This window comes from Dromaius novaehollandiae, chromosome 1 (genome assembly GCF_036370855.1).
Source record: "Dromaius novaehollandiae isolate bDroNov1 chromosome 1, bDroNov1.hap1, whole genome shotgun sequence".
NCBI classification, from domain to species: Eukaryota; Metazoa; Chordata; class Aves; order Casuariiformes; family Dromaiidae; genus Dromaius; species Dromaius novaehollandiae.
The window spans coordinates 144,616,633-144,643,989 of record NC_088098.1 but is presented as its reverse complement, the minus strand read 5'-3'; the positions used below and the strand labels follow the sequence as shown (position 1 = coordinate 144,643,989).

General features: G+C 38.9%; 1 protein-coding gene across 3 annotated transcripts; it reads right to left on the bottom strand.

The window, feature by feature from the left end:
- CRLF2 (cytokine receptor like factor 2) lies at window positions 1–27,056 on the bottom strand. Of its 3 annotated transcripts, none has more exons than XM_026116656.2 (9): window positions 26,935–27,056; window positions 23,891–23,986; window positions 17,496–17,619; window positions 16,626–16,798; window positions 14,698–14,837; window positions 13,845–14,007; window positions 11,595–11,709; window positions 10,553–10,637; window positions 1–1,309 (listed from the first exon to the last, which is right to left on the bottom strand). In XM_026116656.2, exons 1-9 carry the CDS (start codon window positions 27,047–27,049, stop codon window positions 1,205–1,207), a joined length of 1,116 nt encoding a protein of 371 aa, XP_025972441.2. In that variant the 5' UTR covers window positions 27,050–27,056; the 3' UTR covers window positions 1–1,204. The 3 variants fall into 3 exon arrangements, with proteins under 3 accessions (XP_025972441.2, XP_025972440.2, XP_064357415.1); XM_026116655.2 differs by lacking the exon at window positions 1–1,309 and adding an exon at window positions 5,793–9,333; XM_064501345.1 differs by lacking the exon at window positions 1–1,309 and adding an exon at window positions 5,793–9,333 and having other exon boundaries at window positions 26,815–27,047.
- Window positions 27,057–27,357: the final 301 nt, after the last annotated feature.

Here is a 27,357-nt window from a genome sequence, read left to right as displayed (position 1 = left end):
AACAGTGGAACAGGTTGCTGGAGAGGTTGTGAAGTCTCCATCCTTGGAGATAATCAAAACCCAACTGGACCTAGGCCTGCTGTAGGTCTGAGCAGGGGGGTTGGTCTAGACAGTCTCCAGACGTTCCCTCCAACCCCAGCTACGCTGTGACTCCATGTGGTTCTGTGTTTTCCCTTCTGGCTAAACCAGGCCATAAGTTTGAAAATGAAAGATTTTTTGCCTTCTTGCAGAAGGAGTAAAAAGGGAAGAAGAACATATCCTTTAACTTTTCTCTTTTTTTAGGTCTTGTTATTTTCTAGAAGTGACTGTCTAAATCTCTTTCCTAAATAATATTTAGAAATCTAGAATAAAACTTAAATTTGAACAGCTAATGGAAGACTGGTATTGCCCTGATTATAAATCTTCTGGCTGTGTGGTACACAATCAGGTAGAAGCTGATATAAGCAGGGCTTTTAGTATTCACTTCTAAATGCATCCTTCAAGTCAGAATGCTCTTCCTTTTCTTGAAAGAGTCATTTAATTTTCCTATTAATGTCCCTGTTGCTGCATAAGCAGCATTGGAACAAAAGGTTATGTAAGTCCTCTGTCTTTCAACTCCTTTGGTTTCTCAGCTTCAAAGAGCCACATCAAAATATCTTGCAGAAGACAGAACAAACATCAATTGGATTTTCTTTCAGCATTCATCAGATATTGCGCTCTGCCAACTGCCCAGCACAGTATAAGCAAATGCTGCCAAATTCTTCCTTGACATACAACAGAGCCCACTAATACTGAGGTAACTTTATGTGCACTTTGCAATATTTATTTGCTTGGTTTTTTTAAAACACTTTCACATCAGATCAAGTGGTGCTATAAAAGCCTGCCATATAATACTTGAGGTAAAATCCTGCTGCTTTAAACACATACAGTTCTCCGAACTTTGTCTTTTAAAGCTACAATACTTAGGTGCACCCGTTTTCTCCCCATTCCCCTGAGTTCATTGCCGTTGATAGCCCTCCCACTGAGTCCCATGGTAGCAGGGACAGCACCCAGTGCCAGGATGTAAGCCTTGAAAACAATTCTGATTTGACTGATCTCAATCCGAGATGCAGAATGACTTCATAGTTGTAGGTTTAATCAAAATTAAGAGGAAATACCAACTTCCCTCTGACTGCCTCTTATACTTCTTGTTTTTAATCTACATCATATTAACTGTGCTACCTGTTTAAGTTTGTGAGGGCGGCAACCCTGAGACTTTTCTGATGTGGAGATCTTCTCCAATACCTGGTTGTTCAAATCCTTTATGTTGTTGATTGTGATCTAACACCTTCTGCAAAACAGCATGCAAGAAACATGAGACATTTGCACGCACTGAGATACCATGAGAGATAACTCTGCTCTCAAACATCTGCTCGACCCTTTGTTTACTGCTGCGCTTTGTACTGAAGTTCAAATATTTTGTAGTGAAGGGGGAAAAAATTGCACAAGGAGCCCCCATCTCATCTTTATTTTTTTTATGGATAACATCTGCAGAATATGATAGGAAACAAGAACATCTGTTTTCAGTGGCTTTGCTGCATTGTGCCTTTACAGTGGCTCACATGCAAACCTCACATGCTGTCTTGGGATGTTTATCTTTTTTTATATGTAGAAAGCCCCGGGAAAACTTGATACTCAAAGGTAAGATACTCAGAGCTGAAGCAGGTATTAGTAGGCCCAGAGTAAGCCTGCTTCAGCTTCACAGCTTCTGGATGAAAAATCTTTTGGATGGAAATTAAGATCGAGGTTTTGGCTATCTAATGAGAGATAAGTCCATAAGCTTTTCCGTCTTCTGGTGGTAACACTACTCCTCATGGCAAAATCTACTATAAAGTAGAGGCAGAATTTTGTCTGTCTATCAGTTTCATCTGGTCTATGACAATTTAATTCACTGGAAACATGAACATTTGCCTAGCAGACAAGTGTGCATGGTTCTGTTGGACTGCTCTGTATCTGCCCTGGAAACCCACCTTCCCTTCCACCACTCAGGTGCTGGGTAACATTTCTGTGACCTGATAACTGGTGTTGAGTCCCACTGCCTCTATGAATGCATATCATTGGTAGAAAAAGGCAGAATTAATGTTTGAAGATCAGCCTTTTAAGAATTTCAGATGAAAAGCATTACTAGTCATTATCATTGGCCAAACTTTGCTTTCCTGTTTAGACCTTTTTATGCAGACAAAGTTGCCTCAGTGACCTCAGTGGGTGAGTGATACTTGAATTCATGATCTGGCAATAACAAGCACCTCACTTTAGTCATATAAATTCCCATCTTGTGATTTGTGTACTTGAAAGCGTTTAAGAAACTGCTATGTTTCACTGTACACTTTCTACACAGTGCTCAGCTTGGAGGCCTAAAGGGTGACAAGTAAGAGAAAAGGGGAGGGAGGGTTGAAAATTTCCTTCCATCTTATCAGGAGCAGGGATTGATCCTCCTCTCCCCCAGTCCCTGTTTAGCATTGCAGCTCAGCAGTTAGAGGACTTGAAGAACAGGCAGAAGTCAAGTTCTTACTGCTCTTCTTTTTGGTAAGAAGGACCTCCTATATGCCTTAAAAGCCACTGTGTGTTTCTGTGGGCTATTCTCACCCTTCTTTTGAAGCCCAGCCTTTTCACAGAATAAAAAAAGAAGTATTCCAGACAGGCTAGGTTAGAGGGAGGAAGAGGATACATGGCTAGGGAGCCCACAGAAACAGGTCCACACCAAAACAAGGTCTGGTCCTTTTTCCATGGACTTCATATTACGCTAAAGAGTTACTGGATGAAACAGAGCTGACTATCAGAGCTATTTATCAACCCCATCTGTTTTCCTGTTAAAGACTGAACATGACTATGTTCTTCCCACTAATAACCATCCAAGAACATAACAGCAGAGGATACTTTTTAGAAGTCTTTTCAGAGCAGTATAGAGCAGGAACCTATTTAAATAATGATAGTCCTTAGGCATATTGACACCAGGAAAGACAACAAAGCAAGAAGCTTCCAAGCAAGGAATAAAGAAGAATATAGCCAGGAGAGAATATCTGTTCTTATTATAGTCTGTATAATTATAAAATTATATAACTCTGAAAGGTAAAGTCCTAGCCACTTAGTATTCATTCATAATAGTGGTGGATAGCAACTAGTACTTTGTGCTTTATAATATTTCTGACATTCCTAATATTGTATCATTGTTATTATATCATGGGTATTACTAGCATTACCTCAGTTATTTCAGAAACCTTTTATAAAATCTAGTATAGGAGGCTGATAATATTTTATTCATAGTACTTTATTACCTTATTTACTGAGTATTGGGAAAAAATCATACTTTGAGATTACAGTAGGCTCTTATCACTCAGCTGTCAATAAACATAAGTAAGCTCTAGACTGCCCTATGGCAATCTATGGCATGCTGCTTGTGGTAATACAGCACCTAAGGGCTTGGTTGTCTTCTGATGATTACAAAGCGAATACAGAATGGTTTGGAAAACTATTGCTTTGATCTAGGAGTTGCTTAAAACTACTCTGCCAAACTGATCCCTTGTCTCAGGCTATAGCTTGCAAAGCTATTTTGATAGTTTCCAAAGAAGCTGCATGCCTGACTACTATCCTCCAGCTAGAAGCAGATTTAAATCATTTTGCCACCTCTTAAAATGACCAGTTTGCCCAGTTCTGTGATGAATGATGTTATATGTGTGGTTTACTGTAGGATTCTATGCTATTTACATAAAATATATATAATATATAATTCATATATAATATATATCTACATTTATTTCTTCATTTTTATCTGCATATTATTCTCTCATGTTTATTTATTTGTAAATAGAAGCTGTTATCCAGAAATGCAAGAAGCTATTCTGTATGATTTTAAGTTTCTAGTTCTTCCTTCTCACCCCCTCTCTCCCAACTTCTTTATGCTCTTCACCTACATACACACACTACTCTTCTTTCTTTTAAGTAGGTAATTTAAATGTGGAGGTGTTTGTATATATTTGTATAGCACTTTTGAAAACAGTCTGTTGATGTTGGTTATGCATGTCTGAGGACAGAGAATGCCAAACTGAGAGACAAAGCCTCATGACAGCAGGAAGCAAGTCGTACTCTCTCACCTTTGGTCTATGGAATGATTTTGCACAGCCTGCTATGCCACTCTCCAAGGTATTACTTCTTATATACAAAGCTGATAATGATAGTGACCTCTTTTCTAGACATGGTTTGTTATCTACTGATGAAAACTACTGCTTAAGACCTGAATGAACCAGTGAACCAAAAGGATCTCATAACAGGTAAAATGAGCGTGGGATTGCCTGTGAAAAATTTAATGTATAAGTGCAGTAGATATTCCTTTGGTCCCTCTTCTGACACCATTTTCAGTCTGTCCAAATATATAAAGACCTGTTTTCATACGTATTGTGCTATTTCTTTCTCTTGTTGACACTTCTTGAAGACCAGGAACTCAGAAGCTTCAGCTACTGGGCAGTCATGCACAAACTAATTCCAGAGATATCATCCTTACAGCAAATCTCAGAGATTTCATTTTGAGAAAGAAACTGTGTCATTTCATTAGGAAATGAAAGTGGGGTCCCTCAGCTGCAGCCAGGGATGAGGAAACGAGAGTGTGCGTGTCTGCTGAGGCGCTGCAGGGAGGAGATGGCAGGTTTGCTCCTCTGCACTTGTCTCTCATGCCTTCTCCAGGGATGGCCTTGATAGCTAAGCTCCACCAGCCTTGTGGAGGTCTCAGCATTTCTCCACGAGCTTCCAGCAATGTGCCTGGTGAGGAAGGAGGTAGATCTTGCTGCTCTGCTGCCCAATCCTCTTCTGGGCTGTGGGGTGCTCAGGGAAAGTTTGTTCCCACATGCATCTGGTCCCTCACAATGAAGAACTCTGCCCCCCACTGGGACCATCAGGGCAGAAAGAAGAAGAGAAAAATCACAACCAGCTGTGACTTTTCATTTTTCATTGCAGATTTAGGGCTTCTCTTACTGTCTCAGCTTGGCTCCACTAAGGGCCTGGTTAGTGCTCAGGGGCAGTGTACACTTACTGTTTCCCATTTGCATGACCTTGTGTCAGGAACTGCCAGCAAGAAATGTGCAGGAGCAAGCTCTTGAAGTGACTACCTATGCATGGAGAATGTGCAGAAGACTAGTCAGTGACAGAGGTCTGTTTAGTCAGTGATAGAAGATTATTCAGAGCTATGCTTTCTTTTTGCACCCAAAGAACTGTTTTCCCTTTATATTTTGAAAAGTTTAGACCTACATGCAGTCATTTTGTACTTGTACATGGAAAATTATTGTATCTAGTCCTGACTTTCACGTATTCAGTGAGCGTGATCTTCCTCCATTTTTTATCTTCACAGATCATTTTTCTTTCAGGAAAAGGAAAAATAAAATAAACTGTGCTTTGCATCACTATATTTAGTGGTGGTAAAAATCTAAGCCACGGAAAAAGGACAAGGATGTTTTTGAAAGCTTTTATGAATAACCTGTTAGAAACCTTTAGGTTCACTACAAAAGAAGAAACCATTTTCTGCTCAAAATTATGTATTCAGTAATTGTGCAAAAATATATTTCCAAAGAAATTATAAAACCCTAACATGAAAAAAATCAAAAGTGAGGGAAAACAGAAGTAGCAAGACTGGTTCCAATAAGTCTTGTTATTATTATTATTTTTTTAAGTGTGATTTCCTCCTGTTTTTCCTCTCACTGAAAATCAGACATCAAATGCAAAGAAAACAGTATAGATGTTCAATCTAGTAATGTAAATTGGCTCAGCACTAGTATAGCTAGCACATAAATTGCATGAGAAATAAATATACAGTCTGTTTGTTCTGCTGTTGTGAAAATATAGTTCAATTAGTCTGGACTACCATATGATACACAGCTTCTCCCTTTATGTGGGATATAATTAGGAACAGGATGTAGCATCTGAGGGACTCAGGCCTTTGAAGAACATGACAACTTTTGAATAAATAAAGAGAATGATATGAAAGTTGCCATGTCCCCTTCTCACTGTGGGAGCTGAACATGCCTTTTCCTGTCTGGCCATTTAATTTGCTCATTTGTAACTAGGCTTGCATGTATCACTGGAAGCCTATTCTGTGAGTCTGTCTGAATAGCTTTGTAACTGTCCAGAAAAGCAGAGGACAGAAGAGCAGATGAGATGAAATGAGACAAGACAAGACAAGCCGAGCTGAGCTGAGCTGAACCTTGTCTTTGAGCTCTTTGGAGAGAAGAAAAAGTGATGACAAAATAATGGAAAATGGCAGACAGGAAATTAGGGAGACCTCACATTATGCTCTTACTAACTTGTCACTGTTTGGGAAGGCAGCTGAAAGCAGCAACCCAGCCTGTGACTCTGTTCAGTGAACCATGAGGAGCAAAGGCTCTTGAATTTTGCTTGCAGTGCTGCCCGGAGCTCTCCTGCAAAGTCAACGTTAGGCAAGCAGGCAAAGGCATAACTTCATCTGAGAAAGATTCATCTTTATAATGTAAAGAAAAGTGCCTTCTTATATGAACAGCAAGGTAATATGCAGCATTTTGTCAAAATCTTGGAGGACTGAGAGTTCTGTTGGAGCTAGCTGTCTCTCCTGAATGTCTTGGAATCAAAGCAACGCTCTTGCAAGTCTGCAATCTAGGCAGGCTTCCTGAAGGGTTTTATTTTAGTCAATATGTCATAAAGGAGAAACCAATCTTGATCCCATGATTGGAAAGTTGGTTAGACAGCATAAGTGAAAGGAAATTGTTCTGTAACCCATGTGCATCTCTAATACTCATAGCCTAAGTGGCAGTTCCACCCAACCCCTCTTAAATGTTGGTGTAAATAGCATACAACCCTATTTTCATAAAGACATTTTGCTTCCCTTTCAGACATTTTTTACTTGGGTCCAGATTCTCAGACTCTGACTGACCTTTCTAATTGCTGTCCTGCTGAGTGGCAATTCAGCCTGAAGCCAGATGTGCCCCAGAGCCTTGGCACCCAGCTGTTCACTTCAGGAGCTTGGGCATAGGGTGCCACCTCTGCCATTCAGACTGTGTGCCCAAGTTTCCTTCCTTCGCAAGCAGTGCCAGGTGCCACCAAGGGCTGCTAGGGCCCGATCAGGGACTGGCTACTGCGGGCACCAAGAGTGAAGAGCTCAGAAGTGTGCTTAGGGTCCCTGGGACAGCCAGCTCTCAGGAGCTTTTGTACAACAGAAAATGGTTCAACTAAGATATCTAGTTATAACTATAAACTGCCATATATATATGCATGATTCAAACATGAAGTAACTAAGCAATAAATTCTGGGCTTTGCTTCCCATTTTATTGTTTGAATCATCATTGGGGCAGGTTCTTACCTAGTGTAAGTCAATGTAACTTCTTTGATTCTCATGCAATAATGCCAATTTACACCAGCTGAGAAGATCAACCTGGACTCTGCTGATAAAATTATAAGTTTATATATAAGTAATAATACAATAAGTTTGTATTAATTTAAACTGCATTGCATTCTTACTATGCTATTGAAACTTTGCAAACTTACATTTATCAAAACTTTCCAGAAATGTGGGGTGCTCATCTGTTTTAGATAGGAAAAGGCAGGAAATTTGTCAGGACTGTGATAAATCCAGCCCATCTTGTTAGGGAACAAGCAAATCTGGGGTAACATCAAGAAAAAGTTGAGGAATGTGCCTGAACTGTCCACCCAGTTCCCTAGTTATTGGTCAGAAAATTTGTTGATTTTTCCCTATAATGCAAACCTGGTCACCTAGAAACAGATTTTGGAAGCTAATATTACTGTACACCTTCCCAAGGAGACCTGGATTTGAAATTTTTAAGTGCTGAATTATAAATATTTTACTTATCAGTGTAATTTTGTGTTTTGAACAATATCCAAATTGCACTATAAATTAGTTAATAAAAGTGTCCAATTGGTAAAGCTTCGTCAACTGATAAAGCTATTCAATGACTTTTACTATATCATAGATGCTTTAAGCACTAAAATTTGTCTACAGTATTTGCTTTCAAGCAGTATGTAACTTAAGTGATACAGGGAAACTTACCAAATAGTCAAGATTTGGTTTCTGAGCTCTAATTACATATTGTATTGCATTTTAAAATTAGAATCATCTATATTTTAAAGATGGTCTGTTTTAGAAAACATTAGAACATACTATGAGGATAAAAAAACAATATATGCAATATGAACAAATCCTAGGTAAAATCTGCAACTGCTGATTGAACTAAAAGATGATTTGAAATAAATGCAACTCAGTTAAATATAAATATAATTCACAATGAATCTGCTTTCTACAAGAAATTGCTTATTCATATATAGAGAAAACCCTAAGACTTATCACTGAGGACCTGACCTCAGAGGACAGCCAAGAAGCCACGCAGTTTTCAAGAAAGCTGCCTACACAGAACTACTTGCAGGATAAAGCCTGACACAATTCTACACATCCTCACACTCTTCTTCTCAGACACAGATCCTGTACTTTCTCCTTTCGAAGAACTTTGATGCATACAATGATGCACAAAGTTTCACACTGGGAGAAGAAACTCCCAAAAGCAAGCACTTTTAGAATGAGGATAATATGCAAAGCAATATCTTGTCCCTATGAAAATGAGGAGTATATGGTCTGGACTTTGTGAGATAAAGACTATGAGGAGAAAAATCCCTTTATTTTATCTGTTAACTTGGGAAGAATGATGGTAGAATTTTCACTGGCCCTATGCAATCCGTAAGCACAAGGACTGAGTCCAGGCTGTTCTGTGGAGTATCACTTGCTCTCTCCCATTCCTAGCAGGAGAATGGGGCTTAGTTTAGCCCTAGAAATAAGCCCCAGTTAGAACACCAAATCCTAACTTTATAATTTATCAGATATTTATTTCATATACTGAGCCTGTCCAAGCCATCATAAGTTCTGGGCAAGCCCAGATCCAAAACTAGGTAACACAGCCTGGTATTTTATGTGATTCTACCCATAACAATCTCTTCTTTTATTCAGTCACTTCCCTAAACTCATCAGGATGTGACCAAGTTGTGGTGCTATTTTCTAACACCTGCTATATTATGCAGATTTTATAACATCACGTATATATCATCATTCATCAAAATCTGGAAGCCATCAAGAGAAACTGTGGTATTGGATGTTGGCATCAGGCAGGCATTTCGAGATGTTTTGGGATGGTTATTTTCAGCTGCTCCTGATAAACTGAAGATATTATCCTTAGACCCCTCCTTGTCACCGTTCTTCTTGAATTCTTGGTGACTTTCCTCCTCAATGGTGCACTCTGACTCTTCATATTCTAGCTTGGTTTGCACCATTGCATGCTCAGTGTTGTCTATCCATTCCTAGGACAATAAAAATGTTAATGCTGGCAGGTTCTCAGACATCATTTTAGAAGAAGCTTAGTTGTACAGGCACTGATTTTCCTTTAGTAATGGCATCTTCCCCAGATCAGCCACAATGGAAAAGATGAAAAGGAAGCAGTATAGGTAAGCTGGACTTGGAAGTAAGGAGGGAAGGAAGGAAGGAAAGAAGGTAGGCAGGCGGGAAAGCTGGAATCCACAAATGCATACAAATTCCTACTAACTATTGAGAAATATAACACTGAAGGAATCTTCTTATATAACCAGAGCCTGTAGAAATCTTTGGATGTGCAAAATACCTGGTGATCCTTGGTGAACTTGAGCACTGCCCTGACTTAATCCAAATTCAGACTGAATTTACAGGGAGTTTTACACAACATAGCATTTCTGGATTAATACTTCAGTATTAATTTGCATTTATATCTTTCTTCTTTTGGTTTGGTTTAAACATCTTACGTAAGGAAAGTTTTCAGTTTGTCATTGAAAAATTATTACTGTCTTTTGATATTGTCATTTGGTTTGAAAACATTCCTGAATATTTGACCTGTCTACTTTCAGATAGAACTTAGTAGTAAAAAGCATTGACAACCCAATTAATACAGAATAGTATATCACATATATGATATCATGGATCTGAGGAACAGTAAAAAGCAAAGACATAAACTGTGTATTCATTTGATGGGGTATTCATTTGATGACTATTCTGTTTCTAAAGGCTTAGTGAGTATAGACCTGTGTGGTAAGAGAGTATGCTTCCCACTGGAACCAAAGACAAAGGCCATCGCTGACGCAGCACTAAGGTTCACCACACTTCGCAGACATAAAGGGCAAGAATCTGCCTCAGGGTGGAGCAAGTTCCCTGAGCTGTCATATCCAGGAATATAAAAAAACTCGATACTGGCATCTCACCAGATGATATGGCTGCTTCTCTGGACACCCTGAGACTCTTCTCTTGAACTTTCTCTGTCTCTCTCTACAAAAGGTGTCTTTATGCAGTGCCAAAGCAGTGCTATCCTGACAGTATCGACAGTGGCATTTGATCTGTAGATCTAGATGGTCACATCGCACCAGGGAAGGGCTGTTCCTTTGGGTCAGAGACCACTCGTGATAAATGTCAGTGCAGAACACAGGTTTAGGTCGCAATTTCCAAACCATTCATAACATTGTACAGTTCACAGCTGTGCGGGAAGAAAACATTTACCTGGAAATTTCCATTATGGTCATTGAAGAGATCAGTAAATGCATATTTTGGATCTGGTACAACAGGCATGACTGACTTCTGAAGTCTGCAAAGAAGAAAGAAAAATACATGTGTTCTGTGACAGTATACTCATTCATATATGCCTCTACTTCAACAAAGTTTTGTAGCCACTGATATAATTAACATGACAGCCCTCTGGGCTTGATATCTTTTAAATGCGTGTTAAAGTTAAAAAGCAATATTGTGGAGCAGTCATTTGATTGGTTTGAAGCCAGGTCTGATTTATGCAATATAGCAGAATGATGAGGCCATCAGACTAAGAGTGATTTTTCTGCTGGCTTTTCAACCAATCTCATCGTTGTAAAATTTAGAATACATCCAGACTTCCAGCTAGTCAGCAAGTGGCATTCTGCTCCATACAATACATAGTTAGAGCTTAAAGTTCCTTGGCCACGTTCCCCCAAACTGGGGAGGTGGTACAGCAAACAGCTGTACTGACATACTTAGTGAACATAAACACAAACAACCCCCCCCCCCCCCCCCAATTTCTGGGTCTTTGCAGCAGATTTTTTAACTGTAGATTCTAAGCATGAACTGAGTCATTAAACTGCAAATCCAAACATTAATATAGTCTTCTTAAAGTTGAATGCACTCAGCCTAACATCAGTCTGGTGCAAACAGACATTGAGTCCGATGAAGTTGCGCAAAGAAATGGAAGTCAGTTCAGAAGGAATAGTAAAAACAGCTGGCTTCTAAATATTCAGCTTCTAAGGAAGAAGTGAAGTGGAAGGGACAAAATTTTTTCCTGAAGAGTTGCATTATAGCAGGATTACTCTCTCTGTTTTTGAAAATGAAAAGCCTTGAGGTTTGAAAGACCAGGATGTATTAGCCCTCAAATGGTAATTAACCTATTGACTTCTACACCTTGATGCTAACTTCATTTATCAGATAAAAATCTTAAATGCTAAAAGATTTGAGCCTGAATGATTGCTTTATTTTCATGAAATAAATATTTAGTAGTGACCACTGAAATTATATTTACCTCTGCCATTTACACAGAAGAATCAAGAGGAGAAATATCATTAGAAGTACTGCCAGCATACAACTTAAAAGAATTACTGTGTTTGACCGAGATTTTATGTCATCATCACATGAATCTAGGAATAATCATAAAAAAGAATGTGAAAACTTTCCTGTTTGCTTTAGCAGTAAATACTCTTAAGCATGCTAGAACATTAACTTTTCTTTTTAAAAAAATGCTTAGGAACAATTAAGACAAATTCAACTGAAACAGATAAGAAAAGGAATCCACAAACCATGCAATAAAATAATATTGTGCTTTCATTTATCTAAATTACCCTTGTAAAGGTCAAAGGAGGGGGCTTAAGGACAAACAGTAAAAGTGTTTGGAATTAATCAAGTTAAATATTCCTTCTTGTGTTCACCACACCACACTGACAGTGGTGCAGCAATTTTGGGCTAAAATCTATTTTACATTCACCTACTTTCAATCACCAAAGCTGCAAGTGTAATTTTATATGTAGCTTAAATTTCTTATTTCTCAAGACAAAATTCTTGATTCCCAAGATAAAACAAACAAATGACCTCTCCTCCCTCCTAACAAACAAAAAGCCCCCAAATCACAAGCACTTACACCTGGAAAGGAATTAGTGTCAGGACATAATCTAACACACTGGTATATAAACTAATGCATTTGTGCACCTTTCAGCATTCTCATTGTTTTCCCTGCAGCTTTTATAATGCCATCTCAAAACTACCTTATACTAATGATGGTCTGCTCTCCAAATAGACACTATAAGAACTAAAATGAATTATTCATACAGGAATAACTGTCCTATAAAGAGCGCTCCACAGTCACTTTGTTCCCTGTGGCAGCCTGTTCCACCTGCTTTTTTTGTTCAGCCGCCAAAAAGCCACAAGAAAAGTTGTGATCTCCCCACCAGGTATTTGCATTCAGTGCTCGTGAAACTTCTTGGGCATAGCTTTGTTCATGGCTTCCTCTGATGTTAGATTTGGAGACAATAACGACTTATTCAGGTTCTGAAGTGAAATGCTTGCCTCATTGAAGGGGCAGTGCCAGTGTCACTTCTGAACCAGGGGCATCCAGAACAGCTGAACCACGAGTCTGCTTCTTCTCTGCTTTCCATCCTTGCAGCTTCCTGCAGGCTGCTTATAGTCAAATGGTCCAGGTAGTGCTGGCATGTGGTCCCCTCTCAGAGGCACACAAGGGGACATTGTCCTCTGCATTTTCTGAAGGAAGTTTGCCAACCACATCTGAGGACATTCTTGCAGGTTCACAATCTGAAAGGTAGATGAGGCTTCCCTTGTGTTTACTGCTAGTGCAGGATACACACTCCTGAATTTCAGTCCAGCTTTGTGCATACAGATTTTCTTCAGGTGAGTTAATAGCCCATTCGATTTCAGAGAACTCAGATCTGGGTACACTGGACATCTAAGTGTTTCATATTTTTGATAAAGCCTCATGGATGGCATTTTGTGGATAGCTGATTTGAATGTGTTGGGATGGTGTACAGTCTTTCCTTTACTACATCAAATCTTTTGGTTTTGGTAACTAGCAGAAATATTGTTTCAATCGGAGACCTAATCCAAGGCAACTGCAATCAGTTCAATGTGCCTGTCTCATGCAAAATGAATTCTGATAATGACTTTGCTTCCACTCCATCTCTTTTTCCCCTATCCCCTCATTTTGATGAACCTAGTACATTCTACAAAGAGGGCTGTGAAGTAGTAGCTTTGCCTATGCATCATTTAGCAGTGCTTTCTGGTCCTATGGTTCAACTTGATGAACATTTGAAACAAACTGCCATAAAAAATGATGTATTAAGGGTTTTCTTAGAATTTGGGTTTGATACGCATATATCATCTATCACCAGAGTGCCTGCTTTGCCATATGCACATGCACATACATACATATATGGATATACATACAAACTATATATATGTGTATACACCGTGCATCACATTACTTTCACTGGAGGACCCTAAACACAACTGTAACACAAATAATATGGAAATCTTTTTAACCTTACTGAGCATTGCATAAATTAGTAGCATGAAGGGTTATAAGGAACAGTGTGGATGGGAATTAAAAATGGGCAATTAGACTTCCATATGAACTTCCTTTGATGGTGGAAGATGCAGCATGATAGAGTGCTACATTAACTAGATACACATTTCTAGCCTCTTTTGCAGTCCTTCCCCCCTTCCCCATTTGCATTTAGAGAGTATATGAATGTAGCACAGCTGTTACCTAATGATGTGCCATTCATCCAAAATGTTTCTGCTTCCCAGCCACTGCTGTAATTAACTACATTGCAGTAAGGTACTAGCCTCTTCAGTCTGACACGGAAAGAATAGCATTTCCTTGGATCAAAGCCTTGCTCTCCAACACTGCAACACTTAGAAGTTCTGGACTGAGAAGGAAGGTATATTATTATTATTTCTGGTTCAAAAAGAGCTTCAGAATGCTACACTTTATCATGATTATGGCAAGAATAAGAAATAGGCCAACCCAAAACCCCAGAATAAAATCTTAATTCTCTGAAATTTTGGGAATTCCATTTCTTGACTGACTCTTCCCCATTCATACCCATTCCTCATTGTCTGATGCTGAGCTGAAGGACATAACGGTCAATACACATAGTACTGTTACAGTTGCTATTTGTAATAATACAAAAGAGACTTCAAACAAAAAAATATTTAGATGATATATGTGAGTCTGGAAAGATTTAAGTCAATGAAATAATATTAAGATATACTTAATAGCTAACTTCAAAATAAATAAAAATTGTGTCATCTCTTTTCTTTCATTCTACTTCCTATTGTTTCTCCTTTTTTTTTGCTACATTGCTTGCTGCTGATATCTCCCAAGACTTTCTTTTTCTGAATTTATGACCTTAAATTGTCCTCAGCTATTTCTATAAGCAAGAAGCTATAACTCAAAAATTATAGAAATCTAACTGTTCTAGAAATTTGTTTTCTGCTACCAGCTATTTTTAAAGTATGGGATGGGAGGACAATATGAAACAGCTCTATTTTACACTCTATGGTGATAATGCTTTCAGCTCTTTCCATGCTGATTAAAAAGGTCATGTCCGACTCACTTGCCACCCTTTGTCGAACTTGCTTTTGTACTGAAGCTCAAGTCTCAAGCACTTCAAACCTCTCTGTGGTTCATTACATCTTACGGTAACAGTGTCATCTTTCCATAAGAAGGTCACATTTTCTGGTCGACTGGGCTTTACTAAGGAGAAAAAAAAAACCAAATTATGCAATAACCTCTTAAAAATTAATAACTTCAACACAGTTTATATCACTGCTATTCCTTCCTTCCCTCAACCCTTCTTTGAGCAGTAAGCCAAGAAGGTGGCCAGTCTTCTTGAAGGATGCACTTTTGCAGTTGACCTTCTTACTGAACAACAAAATGAAGTTTGGCACTATGATGCTGTTCCCCCTTCAAAAAGTCCCACATTTAGAGGTAGATACCAACCCACTTCAGGAACCTACAGCAAATACTTAAGTAAGGACTCTAGTCCGCTCAGAATCTTCAAGTAAGAGATAGAAAGAGGCTTCTTCAGAAGTGGGAGCTTAAATTACAGGCCTCAAATAACTTTCTAGGGAAGTCTATCTCCTTTCATAGACAATAAAGAGAGCCTAGAGAGACAAGTCTCCTTATTCACACACCAGTGTTATGTAGCTAAAGACATCATTTTTGTGGTATATGCTTCAGTTGCCTAAATATAGGCAAACGCCAATCTATGACTCTGGAATGGGACTAGCAAATACTGTGCCATACAACCTACAAGACACACATGACCTGCTGCTGGAGGTCAGGCAGGATATATTAGGGCATCTGAATGGCACGGTGAGCCTGCCTGTGGACAACTGAATCTACTCCTCACTGTTCTCAGATGGTCCAAAGAGAAGGCAATGGTTTGACCTGTGTGATTGGATAGTCTTCAGCAGTGGAAAATAAAGGTATGAGAAGAGCACTGTTTGCTTCTTCAATCCTTCTAGACCCTGTTTCATATTATAAAAACCCTGTCTTCTAGTTGTGAGACTTAATCCTGGTCTCTGTTATTTGTGTTTTGTTATCTAACCGTCTTGAAACTCATGTTAACATCAGTGGTACTTTAATTGCCTAAATTTACGGACCAGACTCCAGCTTTCCTTGAACTACCAAATGTTGATATAATTATGAGATGTAAAGAATTCTCAAAGATAGTTGCCCTGACAAGTTTTTGATTAATCTCTTTTGTTAAAGAATAATCACTAATAATATATCTGGAAGATAATGACTTTGGATAATATCTTCCTGGTGCATTTTCTGCATGATTTTTATCAGAAACTTTGCTCCACTTTAAACACTGTAACTACATGCAATTCCAGACGATGCCAATAAGCTAATTGCGCAATAATGTGACATATGTATTTCTGGGGGAATTAATAAAAACAGGAACAGGATCCCTACTAACAGTGAGGAGAATGTCCCTTTTATGCTGTCAGGCTATAACAGAGCCACTTAATTAATTTCTCCTGAAATATTTTGATAATTTCACCATAGCCTTTTGGATTAGAAATAGTTTGCTGCAAACACATCTGGTGGAAGATGGCAAAAGAATGAAAGGTTGAAAATACAGGACATATAACAAGGCTGGCACTAACACAAGAAACTGTCAACTTTTATTCATGTTCCTGGTATGCACACTGAGCAGGTCTGCACTAAACCATGCACACTCACATATCTGAGTATTTTAATTTTAGTTTTGAAACTATTTTTTAGGACAAATCTTTCTATCCTATGTAATCCCACTTAGCTGCAGCTGCATACAAGCCTATATAAAAGCTGATGACAACAAGGTAACGAAAATCAGCCTCGGTAATTCCAAAAACCTGTAGTTTGTTTTTGGCACACACTAGTAACATTTTACACACTGATACAACTGATTTCCTCTCAGACTAAGGACAACTAGAGGAATCAGTGAAGACACCAGGACTATCAAAAGACGTAGTCGTGTTATTGCAAACTTACTATAAAAATCAGATTTTAGTCTTTTAGAAAAAAGCTCTTTGCTTCCATTACTGTTCATGATTGAGATGGCAAGGGTGGATCCTTCTGTCTTAAACAGACATCCAGAATTAAAACCTTGGTCCAACAGATAGGTGGGGCATGGCTTCCACACTTTTTGCTGGTCTCCTTCAAATCTACAAATGAAAAAATACTGGTGAATGGTGAAACTCAGTTATCGGTTACCACAAGTAAATTCCTTGCTCACTTTTTTTTTTCTTCAGTGCTCCTACAAAGGGAAGTCTGCATACGGAACTTCTTGAGGCTGGAAATTTCACAGTGCTGTGAGGGAATTCAGCACCCAAACCTCATTAACTTTCCAGTCCTTTTTTTTTGTGCAGTCCAAAATTTTCAAGTTTCTTTCAGATTCTTTTTTGCTAATAAGAGAATGACATGCTCAAACTGATGTGGTTTTCATGTTCCTGTTTCCAAGATTGTACTGCTAAAAGTTATTTCTCATATACCAATCATAAAGAAAAGGAAAGATCAAACTGTATGATTGCCTTTAATGAAAATGTTAAGTTTCCGTTTGTTAAGTCAACTAATAAGTAAAATATACAGGAAAAACACAATCAGCAGTGTAATTAATATTAGCATTTAACATAAAGACAAAATGGGACAAGGTTTTCCTATATTGTCTGCTATGACTCACTGTTCAGCAGGTTTACTGACTCTTACACTTTTGTGCAGTGTGTGAACATAAGTTTCATGCTAGATGATTAAAAGAAAATTAAAAGTATTTTCAGGTCACAGATGACTCAGATGGACTGAGCTATTTCAGTCTCCTAGAGTAAATCCTTCAAGGAAAGAAAAATAGGCATTATCAATACTCACGTATAAGAAAATGACACATTCTCGCCAGGAAACAGTTCTCTTGCTGCCCATGTGATCTGCATCTGTTCATTATTGAAATTGACTATAGTGGTGCTGATAGTATCCTTCCGACCTGTCCCAGTACCTTGACAGAGAATATCATTTCAACAGTGGCTCTCAAAAACATCACTTGGCACATGTAGGCAGTCAATATTTCAAAGATAATTATGCCATAGACTCAGAAGACCATGAAATAGGAAGAGATAAGAATATCTATAAAGCTAGGAAACAGGATAAAATAACCTAGAGAGGTTGAGGCTAAAACTGTAAAATAACAAAATGAAAACACGCATAGCAGCATGACAGAGCACCCCATGGTCCTTGGGCCAAAAGGTGTAGACCGGCTTACATGCATGCAATGCATAGGGCACAAGCCTTGAGGACGACTTTCCTCTGTAATACCTTAGGTTTTCCTGCTAAGCAAAATTATTTGGGAACTACTGCCAAGTAGTGTAAACTGTCTAATGTTTACTTTAAGAAACAAGGGACTTGCACCCTAAGCCAAGACCAAACGAGTAGTGTAGAAGCACCCATTGTAACCTAGTGCAGATCAGCACAGATGAGTGAACTGTGTACTTCATCTATGTTGTTCTGGCCAATCCCACCTCACAGACTTCCTCAAAGCAAGGTCATTTAATGTTCTGTGACTACACACTGATATTGTTCCCTTTGCTGGTCTTGTCCTCATCATAGCTCTTCCCTTTTCCTAGGGATTTAGGTGTTTTAATTCTCTGTCTGTCAGCATTCCACAATCAGACATTAAATCTGACGTTATCTTACATTAAAAAATGGGGAAGATAAGCAGCCAGAAGCATTGGAAGTGTATGATATACCAAGGGGAAACAGGTGTTATTTATTCTGAGTTCTGTGAGACCTATAACTGTGTTTGGTTGAATGAACAAAGAGGAAGAAAATGTATCTTGAATCTCAGCAACAAACCACTTGAGGGTGAAATTTCTAGACTGCTATCTCTACACGCATAGCGCTAGCCACTAGGAACTTCTTCAGGAGCACTCCTGCCTAGCAGCAGAATAGTCTTTTGGCTCTGATTTGTTTTCATTTTATGCCAGTCTGGCATTTTGAAGGGTCTTAAAAAATTAATAACAAAAATTTAATAACACTCCTTATGAGCTGTTTACCACAGACAGTGATCCTGAAAGTTCATGGGAATGAGGCCTAAATACCTTCAGGGTTGTTATACTTTTGCTGACTAATCAACACTAACAATGTGAAAAAGGTATGTGGAAACACCTTGGTTCAAATAACCATGTTGCCTAACTAATTTCAGGGCTGCATGACTGTCTATGGGTCTGATGGCTTCTGTAATTAGGACTAGTCAAAACATCTTTGTATAGGGGTATTGTGTCGTAATATGTTGTTTTATCAAAATCATTCCAGAGACAATTTTGACAGAAATGCAAGGAGGATCAAGTAATCTGCTGATTTGGTCACATGCCTAGACTGTAGCTCCAAGTCTCTACTACAGGATTCGCAGAGCTCTGGTAAAAAAGATTATGCTCTTACTCAAGAGAAAGACTTGAACCTAGCTCAGCTGTATCCTAATGGCTACAGCCTATTCCTGTATTGATTTCTCAAATTGAAAATCTCATGTGCTTTTCTGAGGAATGGAGAAGTCAACACAATTATGTCCTGAAACAAAAACAGAATTTCCAGACTTCAAAAGCTATCATAAAATGGTGTTTCTCCAGTCAGTTCTAGCTCTGTTAGATGAGCCTAGCTCTTGTCTCCAAATTCCTCAAGGCCATTACAAGTGCTTTGCAGCATGTCTAAGGGATCGTCTTGTCTTTAACTGAAACCACTAAGCAATATGACAATAAAGGTGCTTGACAATGGTTTGTTGGTCTACAAACACACTATGATGGTCTTAATTTTTATGGACAAAATTCTAACATGCCTGTGCTGTGTCTTATATAGCATTATGGTTAGTGTCACTGAAATCCACAAGGCTACTTAAAATGAGATTTAGATATTTTATAAATAATTGTTAAAATAAACTTATTTGTAATATGATTTCTCAATCTTTAAATAAAACTATCATAATTTTTTTTTAAAGAATGCAAATATTAGTGTATGGAGAATATTGTACTCCCTTGAGATCTTTTTTATAATTATAGAATCAATCCTCACGAGTCCCTTGAGAAATATCCATGTACTTTCCACTTTGTGATAATTAGTCTGATTGCAGATATTTTCATTTTAAGAAAGAACTTTTAACATCCATGCCTTAGAAAAGAAGATAAAAACTCAAAAAGTGATTGCATGCTCAAACACATATTTTCAAGGCTATGTGAATTTCAAAATTAATTTACTATTCTGTTGCTATGTGCGCGATAGTTCAGCACAATGACAGGTGGTAAAAGAGTGTTCATAGCGCATCTTCTTGGATCAGTTTTGAAATCAAATATGAAGGAAATTCTGCAGTTTAATTTCAGAAGGTGGCTCTACTTCTCCGCACAGAGCTATGCACACAAGTCCTTCTGTGCTTCACAAAAAGATTTTGAACAGGCACCCACTCTAGCCAATAGGACGTAACAAAGAGTGGGTACTTAAGAGTCCTCTCTACAATGTAGACAACTAATCCAGGCTGTACGTAGGACCCTTATCAGAAAAAGGATGCCAGTTCAAAACTGTCACTTGGATTTGGGTGCCTAGACAGCCCCTTTGAAAAACACAGCAGTGATTTTTCCATTAGTGGGAGAGTGGACCCAATGCCCTGCATTTATTCCACTATTGACTGACCCCGAGGTTGCAGTGGTGGTTCCCGGCCATAAAAGAGATGCTTTCAATGAACTCTACTGTTAATCAAATGATCCTGATGAGGTTTTGGGATGAGACTGGTGTCAGATTGCTCAGCCCAGGAGACTTGGTAGTATCTGAAGTTAATGGAGTGTTCAGTCTCTTCAGGCTTCAAGCGGGTTAGTCAAGGCATAGTTGGTTCTAGAGACAAATAAGGCAACCAGAGGGACTGCATTGGACTCCCACACAGAAAGGAGTGGACACTTAGTAAAACCTGAGGGTCAGATCTGAGTGGCCTGTTGGAGGGCAACAAAAGCTACCAATTCATTCTGATCCATGGATAACACTAATTTTTCTCTGTTTTTTGAGTTATAGTAAGATAGCTATTTATTAAAGGCTGCACTTCAGAGATGCACACTAACTCTTAGTTTGGGCAGTATGTGGTTTTTGGATGACATAGAAACATGTTGATTTTGCTCCAGTCCTGCAGTGATTTACATGTGGACTTAACTTTACACACGCCGAGTAGTCTGCTTGACTTCAGCAAGATTACTCAAAGCACATAAACTTAACCACACACATAAATCCTTCTAGGATCAGATCCCTTCTCTGCAAAAGAAAAAAAAAAAATACAGGCCAACTACATATTATGAATTGGAACTTTGGGATTTTAACATTTATATTCAACCTCTAGCAAGTGCAGTTATTTAGGTGCACACATTATTAAATAATCTAAAAATAAACAGAACCATTTGATAGAAATGGAAAGGGACTTGTAATAAATTCTCTGTTGACCTATACACATTCTTTCATGTGCTCTAGTTTTTAAGAGCTTCATAAGAAAGCAGTGTTAGCGTAATCAATAGACTACTTTGAAATACATTTGCCTATGCAGAACAGAATTTTAGATGCTTTAAAAATAACATTTATTATTAAAGTTTGTCCTTCTAGAGCACCAGTCAGCACAGTTTTCTACTATACTTTCTGATTTCATGTATTTTGTAGCCTTTTTGAACATAGTATGAGCTGTTTTACATAAGCGCTCTCTCGGTAAACATTTGTGTGTGTCATTTCAAGTCAGAGCATAAATATGTTGCATTATCCACATTTCTTTACTTTTTCAGCATGTAAGGATGTGAATCCTATATTATTTTTTTTAGGTTTTGTAGTTGGGCTCAAATTGCCGTCAAATAGTCTGAAGATATATAGGTTACCTGAAGTGTGACATTTCCTTCTGATGATCTTTTCCTTTGCCTCTAACTGGAAGGGTATTATTTTTCTTTTTGTGAAGCACCTATACTTTTGGAGGCAGAATCATTCCCATCTTTTGTTAATGGAAAGTAATAAAGAGAATAGGAATAAAATGGAAAAGAATAAAGAGGAATAAAGAGAAAAAGAAAAGCAAGGCATATTTCTCCCTTTTCTTTATAATGGACCTTTTATGAATCCACCCATAACACCCTGGATCTTTCTGCGCTAATGTGGTAGTTCATCCATAGCAATTTTAATTATTTAAAGCATGTTTCTATTCATGACCCTACAGTTACACAACAGCCCAAAGTAACACATTTATCATTACTCTCTATGATTTTAATGATTTTCAGTATCATGATAATGCATACATGGAAAGGCCAAAAATACAATGAAGAGGCAGTGCCCAGGCCAAAGAGGGGTGACAGCTCCTTTCTGTCAGAGGCTGGCTTGCTGGTCTGGCTAAGTATGCAGCTGAAAGCACGTTGCAGTGCTATAGGACATATACCAGGGCCCTGGAACATGAGCTCTGGAGAGAAATCTCCAAGTCTAAATCCTAGGTAAAACCTGAGGGAACTGGTAAGGCTCCACACAACACCTCAACCTCACAGACCCTACTGAGCACTTAGCTCTTCTCGGGACAGGGAAGCATGGAAAATACCACTATTGCACATGCAGAAAGTATATTCATAAATGAAATAAAGTAAGTTTCCTTGTGCAATAAATTTTGCAAACACACCCATGAGCAAGAGTATGGGTAAGTACACTCCACCTCCAAATCACCTTTCAAAGATTATTACCAAAACGATATTACGACTGAAAGGGAACATTGTAAAAAACCTGAAGGTAATGGAACAGATCAAAAAGAGAGAAAAAAGGAGTGAAAAGATCTCAATCTGCAAAGATAACAGAATGGAACATAAATGTACTGGAACTGTTGTAACCTCATTGAAACACTACAAAGAAGAAAAACCACTTTTGATTTCCTTACATTGATGAAACCTGATAAGTAACCACATGTTGAACTTCCACATATTGCAGCACACTATATAGAAATAACTGGAGAGCAAGACCCAGATCTGAGCCTACCGTCTTAGTTACGCTTAATACTACTCATCGATGAGAACAGTTTCATTTCAGTAACAGGAACACATGTAGGCGAAAGTGCAGCTCAGTGTGCATAAAACTGCTGAATTGCATGTCTGGGACTGAGACTAAATAGAAAATCCCTTTTAAAGAAAAGGAACAGGACAGCAAGAGAGAAATTTTTATAGACGTATTTTGGAACAAGGCATACTCCTTAGAACATAGTCCTTATATCCCATCGAATCAAGGATTTTTTTGGTAGAAAATGACATAGCTAACCACAGCTAGACATCACCACACTTTCCATAAAATAACCACTGTAACTGTAATTTTCAGCTGTCATCCCACAAAGTACTTGCCATCAGTATGGCATGGCTATAGGGTGCTGCCATCTCAGGACAGCAGGGAGAGAGTTGTGTCCACTCACAGGTGCAGGTGACCCACAGCAGCAATTAACACCGAAGAATCAGGCAGTGCTGCATAGCCGAAAATGATGCTTACTGTATGTACAGCAGAAAAGAGAGCTGATTTATAGGCTGATGAGTACTTTAAAGTATTTCTTTCTCCTTACAAAATTAATAAATGATAGGCACCTTATGAGAAATTAACAAGATTGCAGATTAGATTATCAGCCCATGTGTTGGGCTTTATATTAGATTTCTGCATGAATCCATTTATTTTTTGCATGCTGTAAGTAATGGCACTGCAAACTAACACATAAGATAGAGAGTAGCCAAGTAGCCAGGCATAAATGTCTTTTTTAATTTTCCTTTCTAGTAATACTCCTAACTTAATACTTTCTCAGACACAAGACATTAGTGGACATTTCCCATCTTGCTCATTCTTCCAGAATGCTAAAGCTTAAGTCTTATCTGGATTCTGTTTTATCCATCTTTGTCCAATGAAAGGATTGTAGTCTTTTTTGGATGCAGTTCACTCTATCAAAATCCGTGTCTTGGACAGTAAGCACTCCTGCTTAAAAATTTGAGTATTTCTTTCTTTATCATTAAATACAAAACTACTGGCTTCCTCCTTCATTTTTAATTGGAGAACATTCAATGTTATTATCTTTTTTTTTTTTTTTTTTTTTTTTTTTTTTTTGAAGAGGACACATTCGTCTCTGCTGGATATCAGTTTCTGTTTGGTTGATTCTTTTCACCAAAAAAGTACTGAATATTATAACACATGAGATAAGGTACCCACAGAAATATTACTAGTTAATATATGCATTTCTTAAATAAATACCTGGGGATTGAACTTACCGGCTAATTGTGACTGAGAGGCCACCAGGTTGCCCAATGTGAAGATCACTGAACACGCTTCAAAGGCTAGTCTCATGGTTGGAATGACACAACAGACTGTGAAAGAGATGAGTAATTGTAATCTCTGGACTTTACCATTTGATCGCTTTATACCAGAGACTTGAGGGAACTAGAGGAAATGACTACAGGAAATAAAAAAAAATTGACATAGCTCTAGCTATAAAAAATCAGAAGTTCAGGACTTCTGTATGCACACCTTCTTCATATTATATAAAAAATCAAAGAAAATTATTTCCCAGAATGCCAATTATCTATCTTGCCAATACTTTGCCTTGCTTTATCTTTTCGCAGTTGTATCAGGGGTCACCATTTTGCTGATCCGAATGAGGGAAAGGAGTGGCTGGGTAGCTGTGATCACATCATATCATGCATGACCACACTGACCTGGACGTGCCGAATGACCTGAGGGCAGGAGAGATATAAACTGCCTGCCTCCCCCATTATGAGTTGTCAGCTATACATGTTAGCATATGTTTATATTGTCACTCCACATGCCCGGTGCACCTCAGATGGCTTGAGCCACCTCTGTCCCCAAATCAGAGGAAGGAATAGGGGGTCTTATGGTCAGAGGGAGCTGAGCTGCCAGGGGTAGGCAGGCTATTATGGAAGAGGTAGCACTAGGATATGTTTTCTCCTGCAGTACCTGAACATACATATAACCTGCTGTTATTGCTTCCAAATATATCCAGATACCTAGTGTTATATATTTCTATATGATACCCATACCTTACATATCCGTATACTGAACTTTATACATAGAAAGAGGGATATGAGGAGTAATGTGTTGCCGAAGATTAAACACATTTTAGAAACAACAGAGCTGTTAATAATCATGATTATCATGTCTAAAGATACCTATTTTCTGCTGGTCTGCACTAGGCTGGTCTTAGGCTATGTCTACATTAGTAAGTAGAGCAGCACAGCAGGAGCCAGTCTGTGGGGTGAAACAATTGGTGCTGAGGACCCAAGAGCCACATGGCATGTGTGCAGCAGAGTGTTCCCTAGACCAGCTCTGGTCCAGCCCCATGGGCTGAAGGCCTGTTAGCGGTCAAAGTCTGTTAGGGGCCCTCCTGGAGCACATCTTCTAGTTTAGGCTCACCAAGAGGAACTCAGTTCCCCTGACCAACTGTGCAAATAAAAGCATGGGAACAATCAAGAATTTCACTTCACAAGCATTGTAATCTGAACTGAGAAGTCAGTGTGGCCCAGCCTGCTGCCCCTCTCCAGAAAGAGCCCCATGAGACTGCTCTCAGTGACGATGCGCTTCTCCGGACTTACTGACTGGTCCTTTGATGTCCTGGGAGAGGTTTAGAGTTCACATGTATAGGAACATGTGAAACAGCCAAGCAGACAGACTTCCTTCATATCCAATCTCCCCTTACCTTAAACATCACAGAAAATAAGCTACTCTACAAATCAACAGACAAAAATATAAATGGTAAACCTTTATTCCTATCTATGTTTCCCAGTTGGTCTTGAGCTTTTTCTGTGTTTGCACAGAAAACTTGTCTTTTAAAAAGAACTTTCTCATGCAGAGATCAATTATTTGCTTTTACAGATAAATTACTCAGGCATTCTGCTTCTAAAGTGTCCTGTGCACATATATCATACTACTTGCTGGAGACCTGGTCCTCTAGACTCCTTATCACCTCAAGTTTATTTTCCATTAAAATTAAGCAGGGACAGAATGGAAGTTCATCTGTTGTACATCACACCAGAGAGGGAGCTGGGCTGTAGCGGGGAATACACCCCAAAGTGCTGCGATGGTTCCTATTCAGGCTGTTTTCATTCCTTCCAGAGCCTTCGCTAAGATGGTCACTATCCTTTTTAAATGAACAGTACTGTTTGTCAAATGTTACCTTTATCAGTTCCCAGCCAGCTGGTACCAGCTTTGATCTGCCTATTCACTTTGCTTGGACTGGCTGCCTTCAGTGCTGTATATCCATTATATGTCCCAGGAAAACATATTTAAATCTCAGTGAGTTTTGGAAACCCCACATGACTGTGTGACTGTATTAGAGTCAGTATGTGTATACACTGGTCTGTTGTCTTTCTATTCCTTGTTTTGACCAACTTCCTCTAGGGAGACATTAATTCTTGGAAACAAATAACAAGCATTGCAGAACTGAAATACTAAACTAGGCTGCAGATTGTAATTAATGGAAAGCTGAAATGTCTCACTGTTTCTGCAGTCAGCAATGCAGAACCAGTGTGACAAGCAGATGAAGGCAGAGGGACAGAATTCTCTAGTTCCCTGGGACAGGGTGACTCTGATGTCCCCATTCGAGCTAAAAACGTATTTTTCTTCTAGAACATGTGTGCTCCCCCATGTGCCTCTTGCCTCCAGTGGAGGGTGATGGAGCCTGCTTTGCCCCATCTTGCTTTTTATATAGCTACAACACACTGGACTGAACACCTCCTAAGACAGTTCACTCTTTGGGAGAAGGGGTGTGGGGAGAGAAAAATGCAAGGGAAAAGGTATCTAAATTCCCTTTTGGCTTATAAGTATTCCTGGATGATTTTGACATGCTACATCTGAAATCAAGCTCTAATTATCAAGAGACAACAGCCCATTTTCATTGACCTTTTCCTCCTTCAAGAGATTTTGGTATCTCAAGAAGTTGTCCCTCCCACTAACCTCTAATTCCCTTTAAGATACTGAGGATCTCTTGAAGTCAAACCAAATTACTCCTACTTTTGAAACAAAACTTAGTGCTGAGGTCCTATAGAGAAACAAAAAACGAAAAAAAAAAGCAACCAACCAGATAAACAAGCTGCCTCCACAAAGCTGAAGTAGCTGTTGAGATATTTTTGCAGCTACTGAGAGTCTTGGGACTTAACAGACATAAAGCCTGAACACCTACCTGCTTACCCCCACACAGTGAGTCATTTGCATGGCTGCCTGCCTCAGGCTCCTGCTGCCCTCTTCATACCTTGCTGGACACTTGCCCGGCTTGTCCTTTCTTGAAGGCAGCTCTGATTACCTGTTTTTATTTTTTCTAATATGGATGGTCCCCGTCCACAAACTGAGAAGTTGCTTGTGAGCCATGAGATCTGTTCTCCCCTCACAGTGCAGGCAGGCACATTCCCGTTGGGCATTTTCTGCTTGTCTACAGGCATGTGATTGATTAACTTGCCCACACCCTCTTGGTCATTGCTCCCATGAGTACAAGGCCAGAGCTCTGTCACATTGTGCCCCCTCTTTAGTGCTCACACGTGATGTGGCATTGGCATGTTTGGCTTGAGAAAACAAGATCCACCCTAACATTGCAACTTCATTCAGGAACAGGGAAAGCAAAGAACGAGAGCAAGTCAGTAATTGGCAGCCAGGGATTGTGAGTGAATTAGATTGTCAACAGTGACAACTGTTAACATGGCACCCAAAGAATAAGGATAGTGACTTTTCC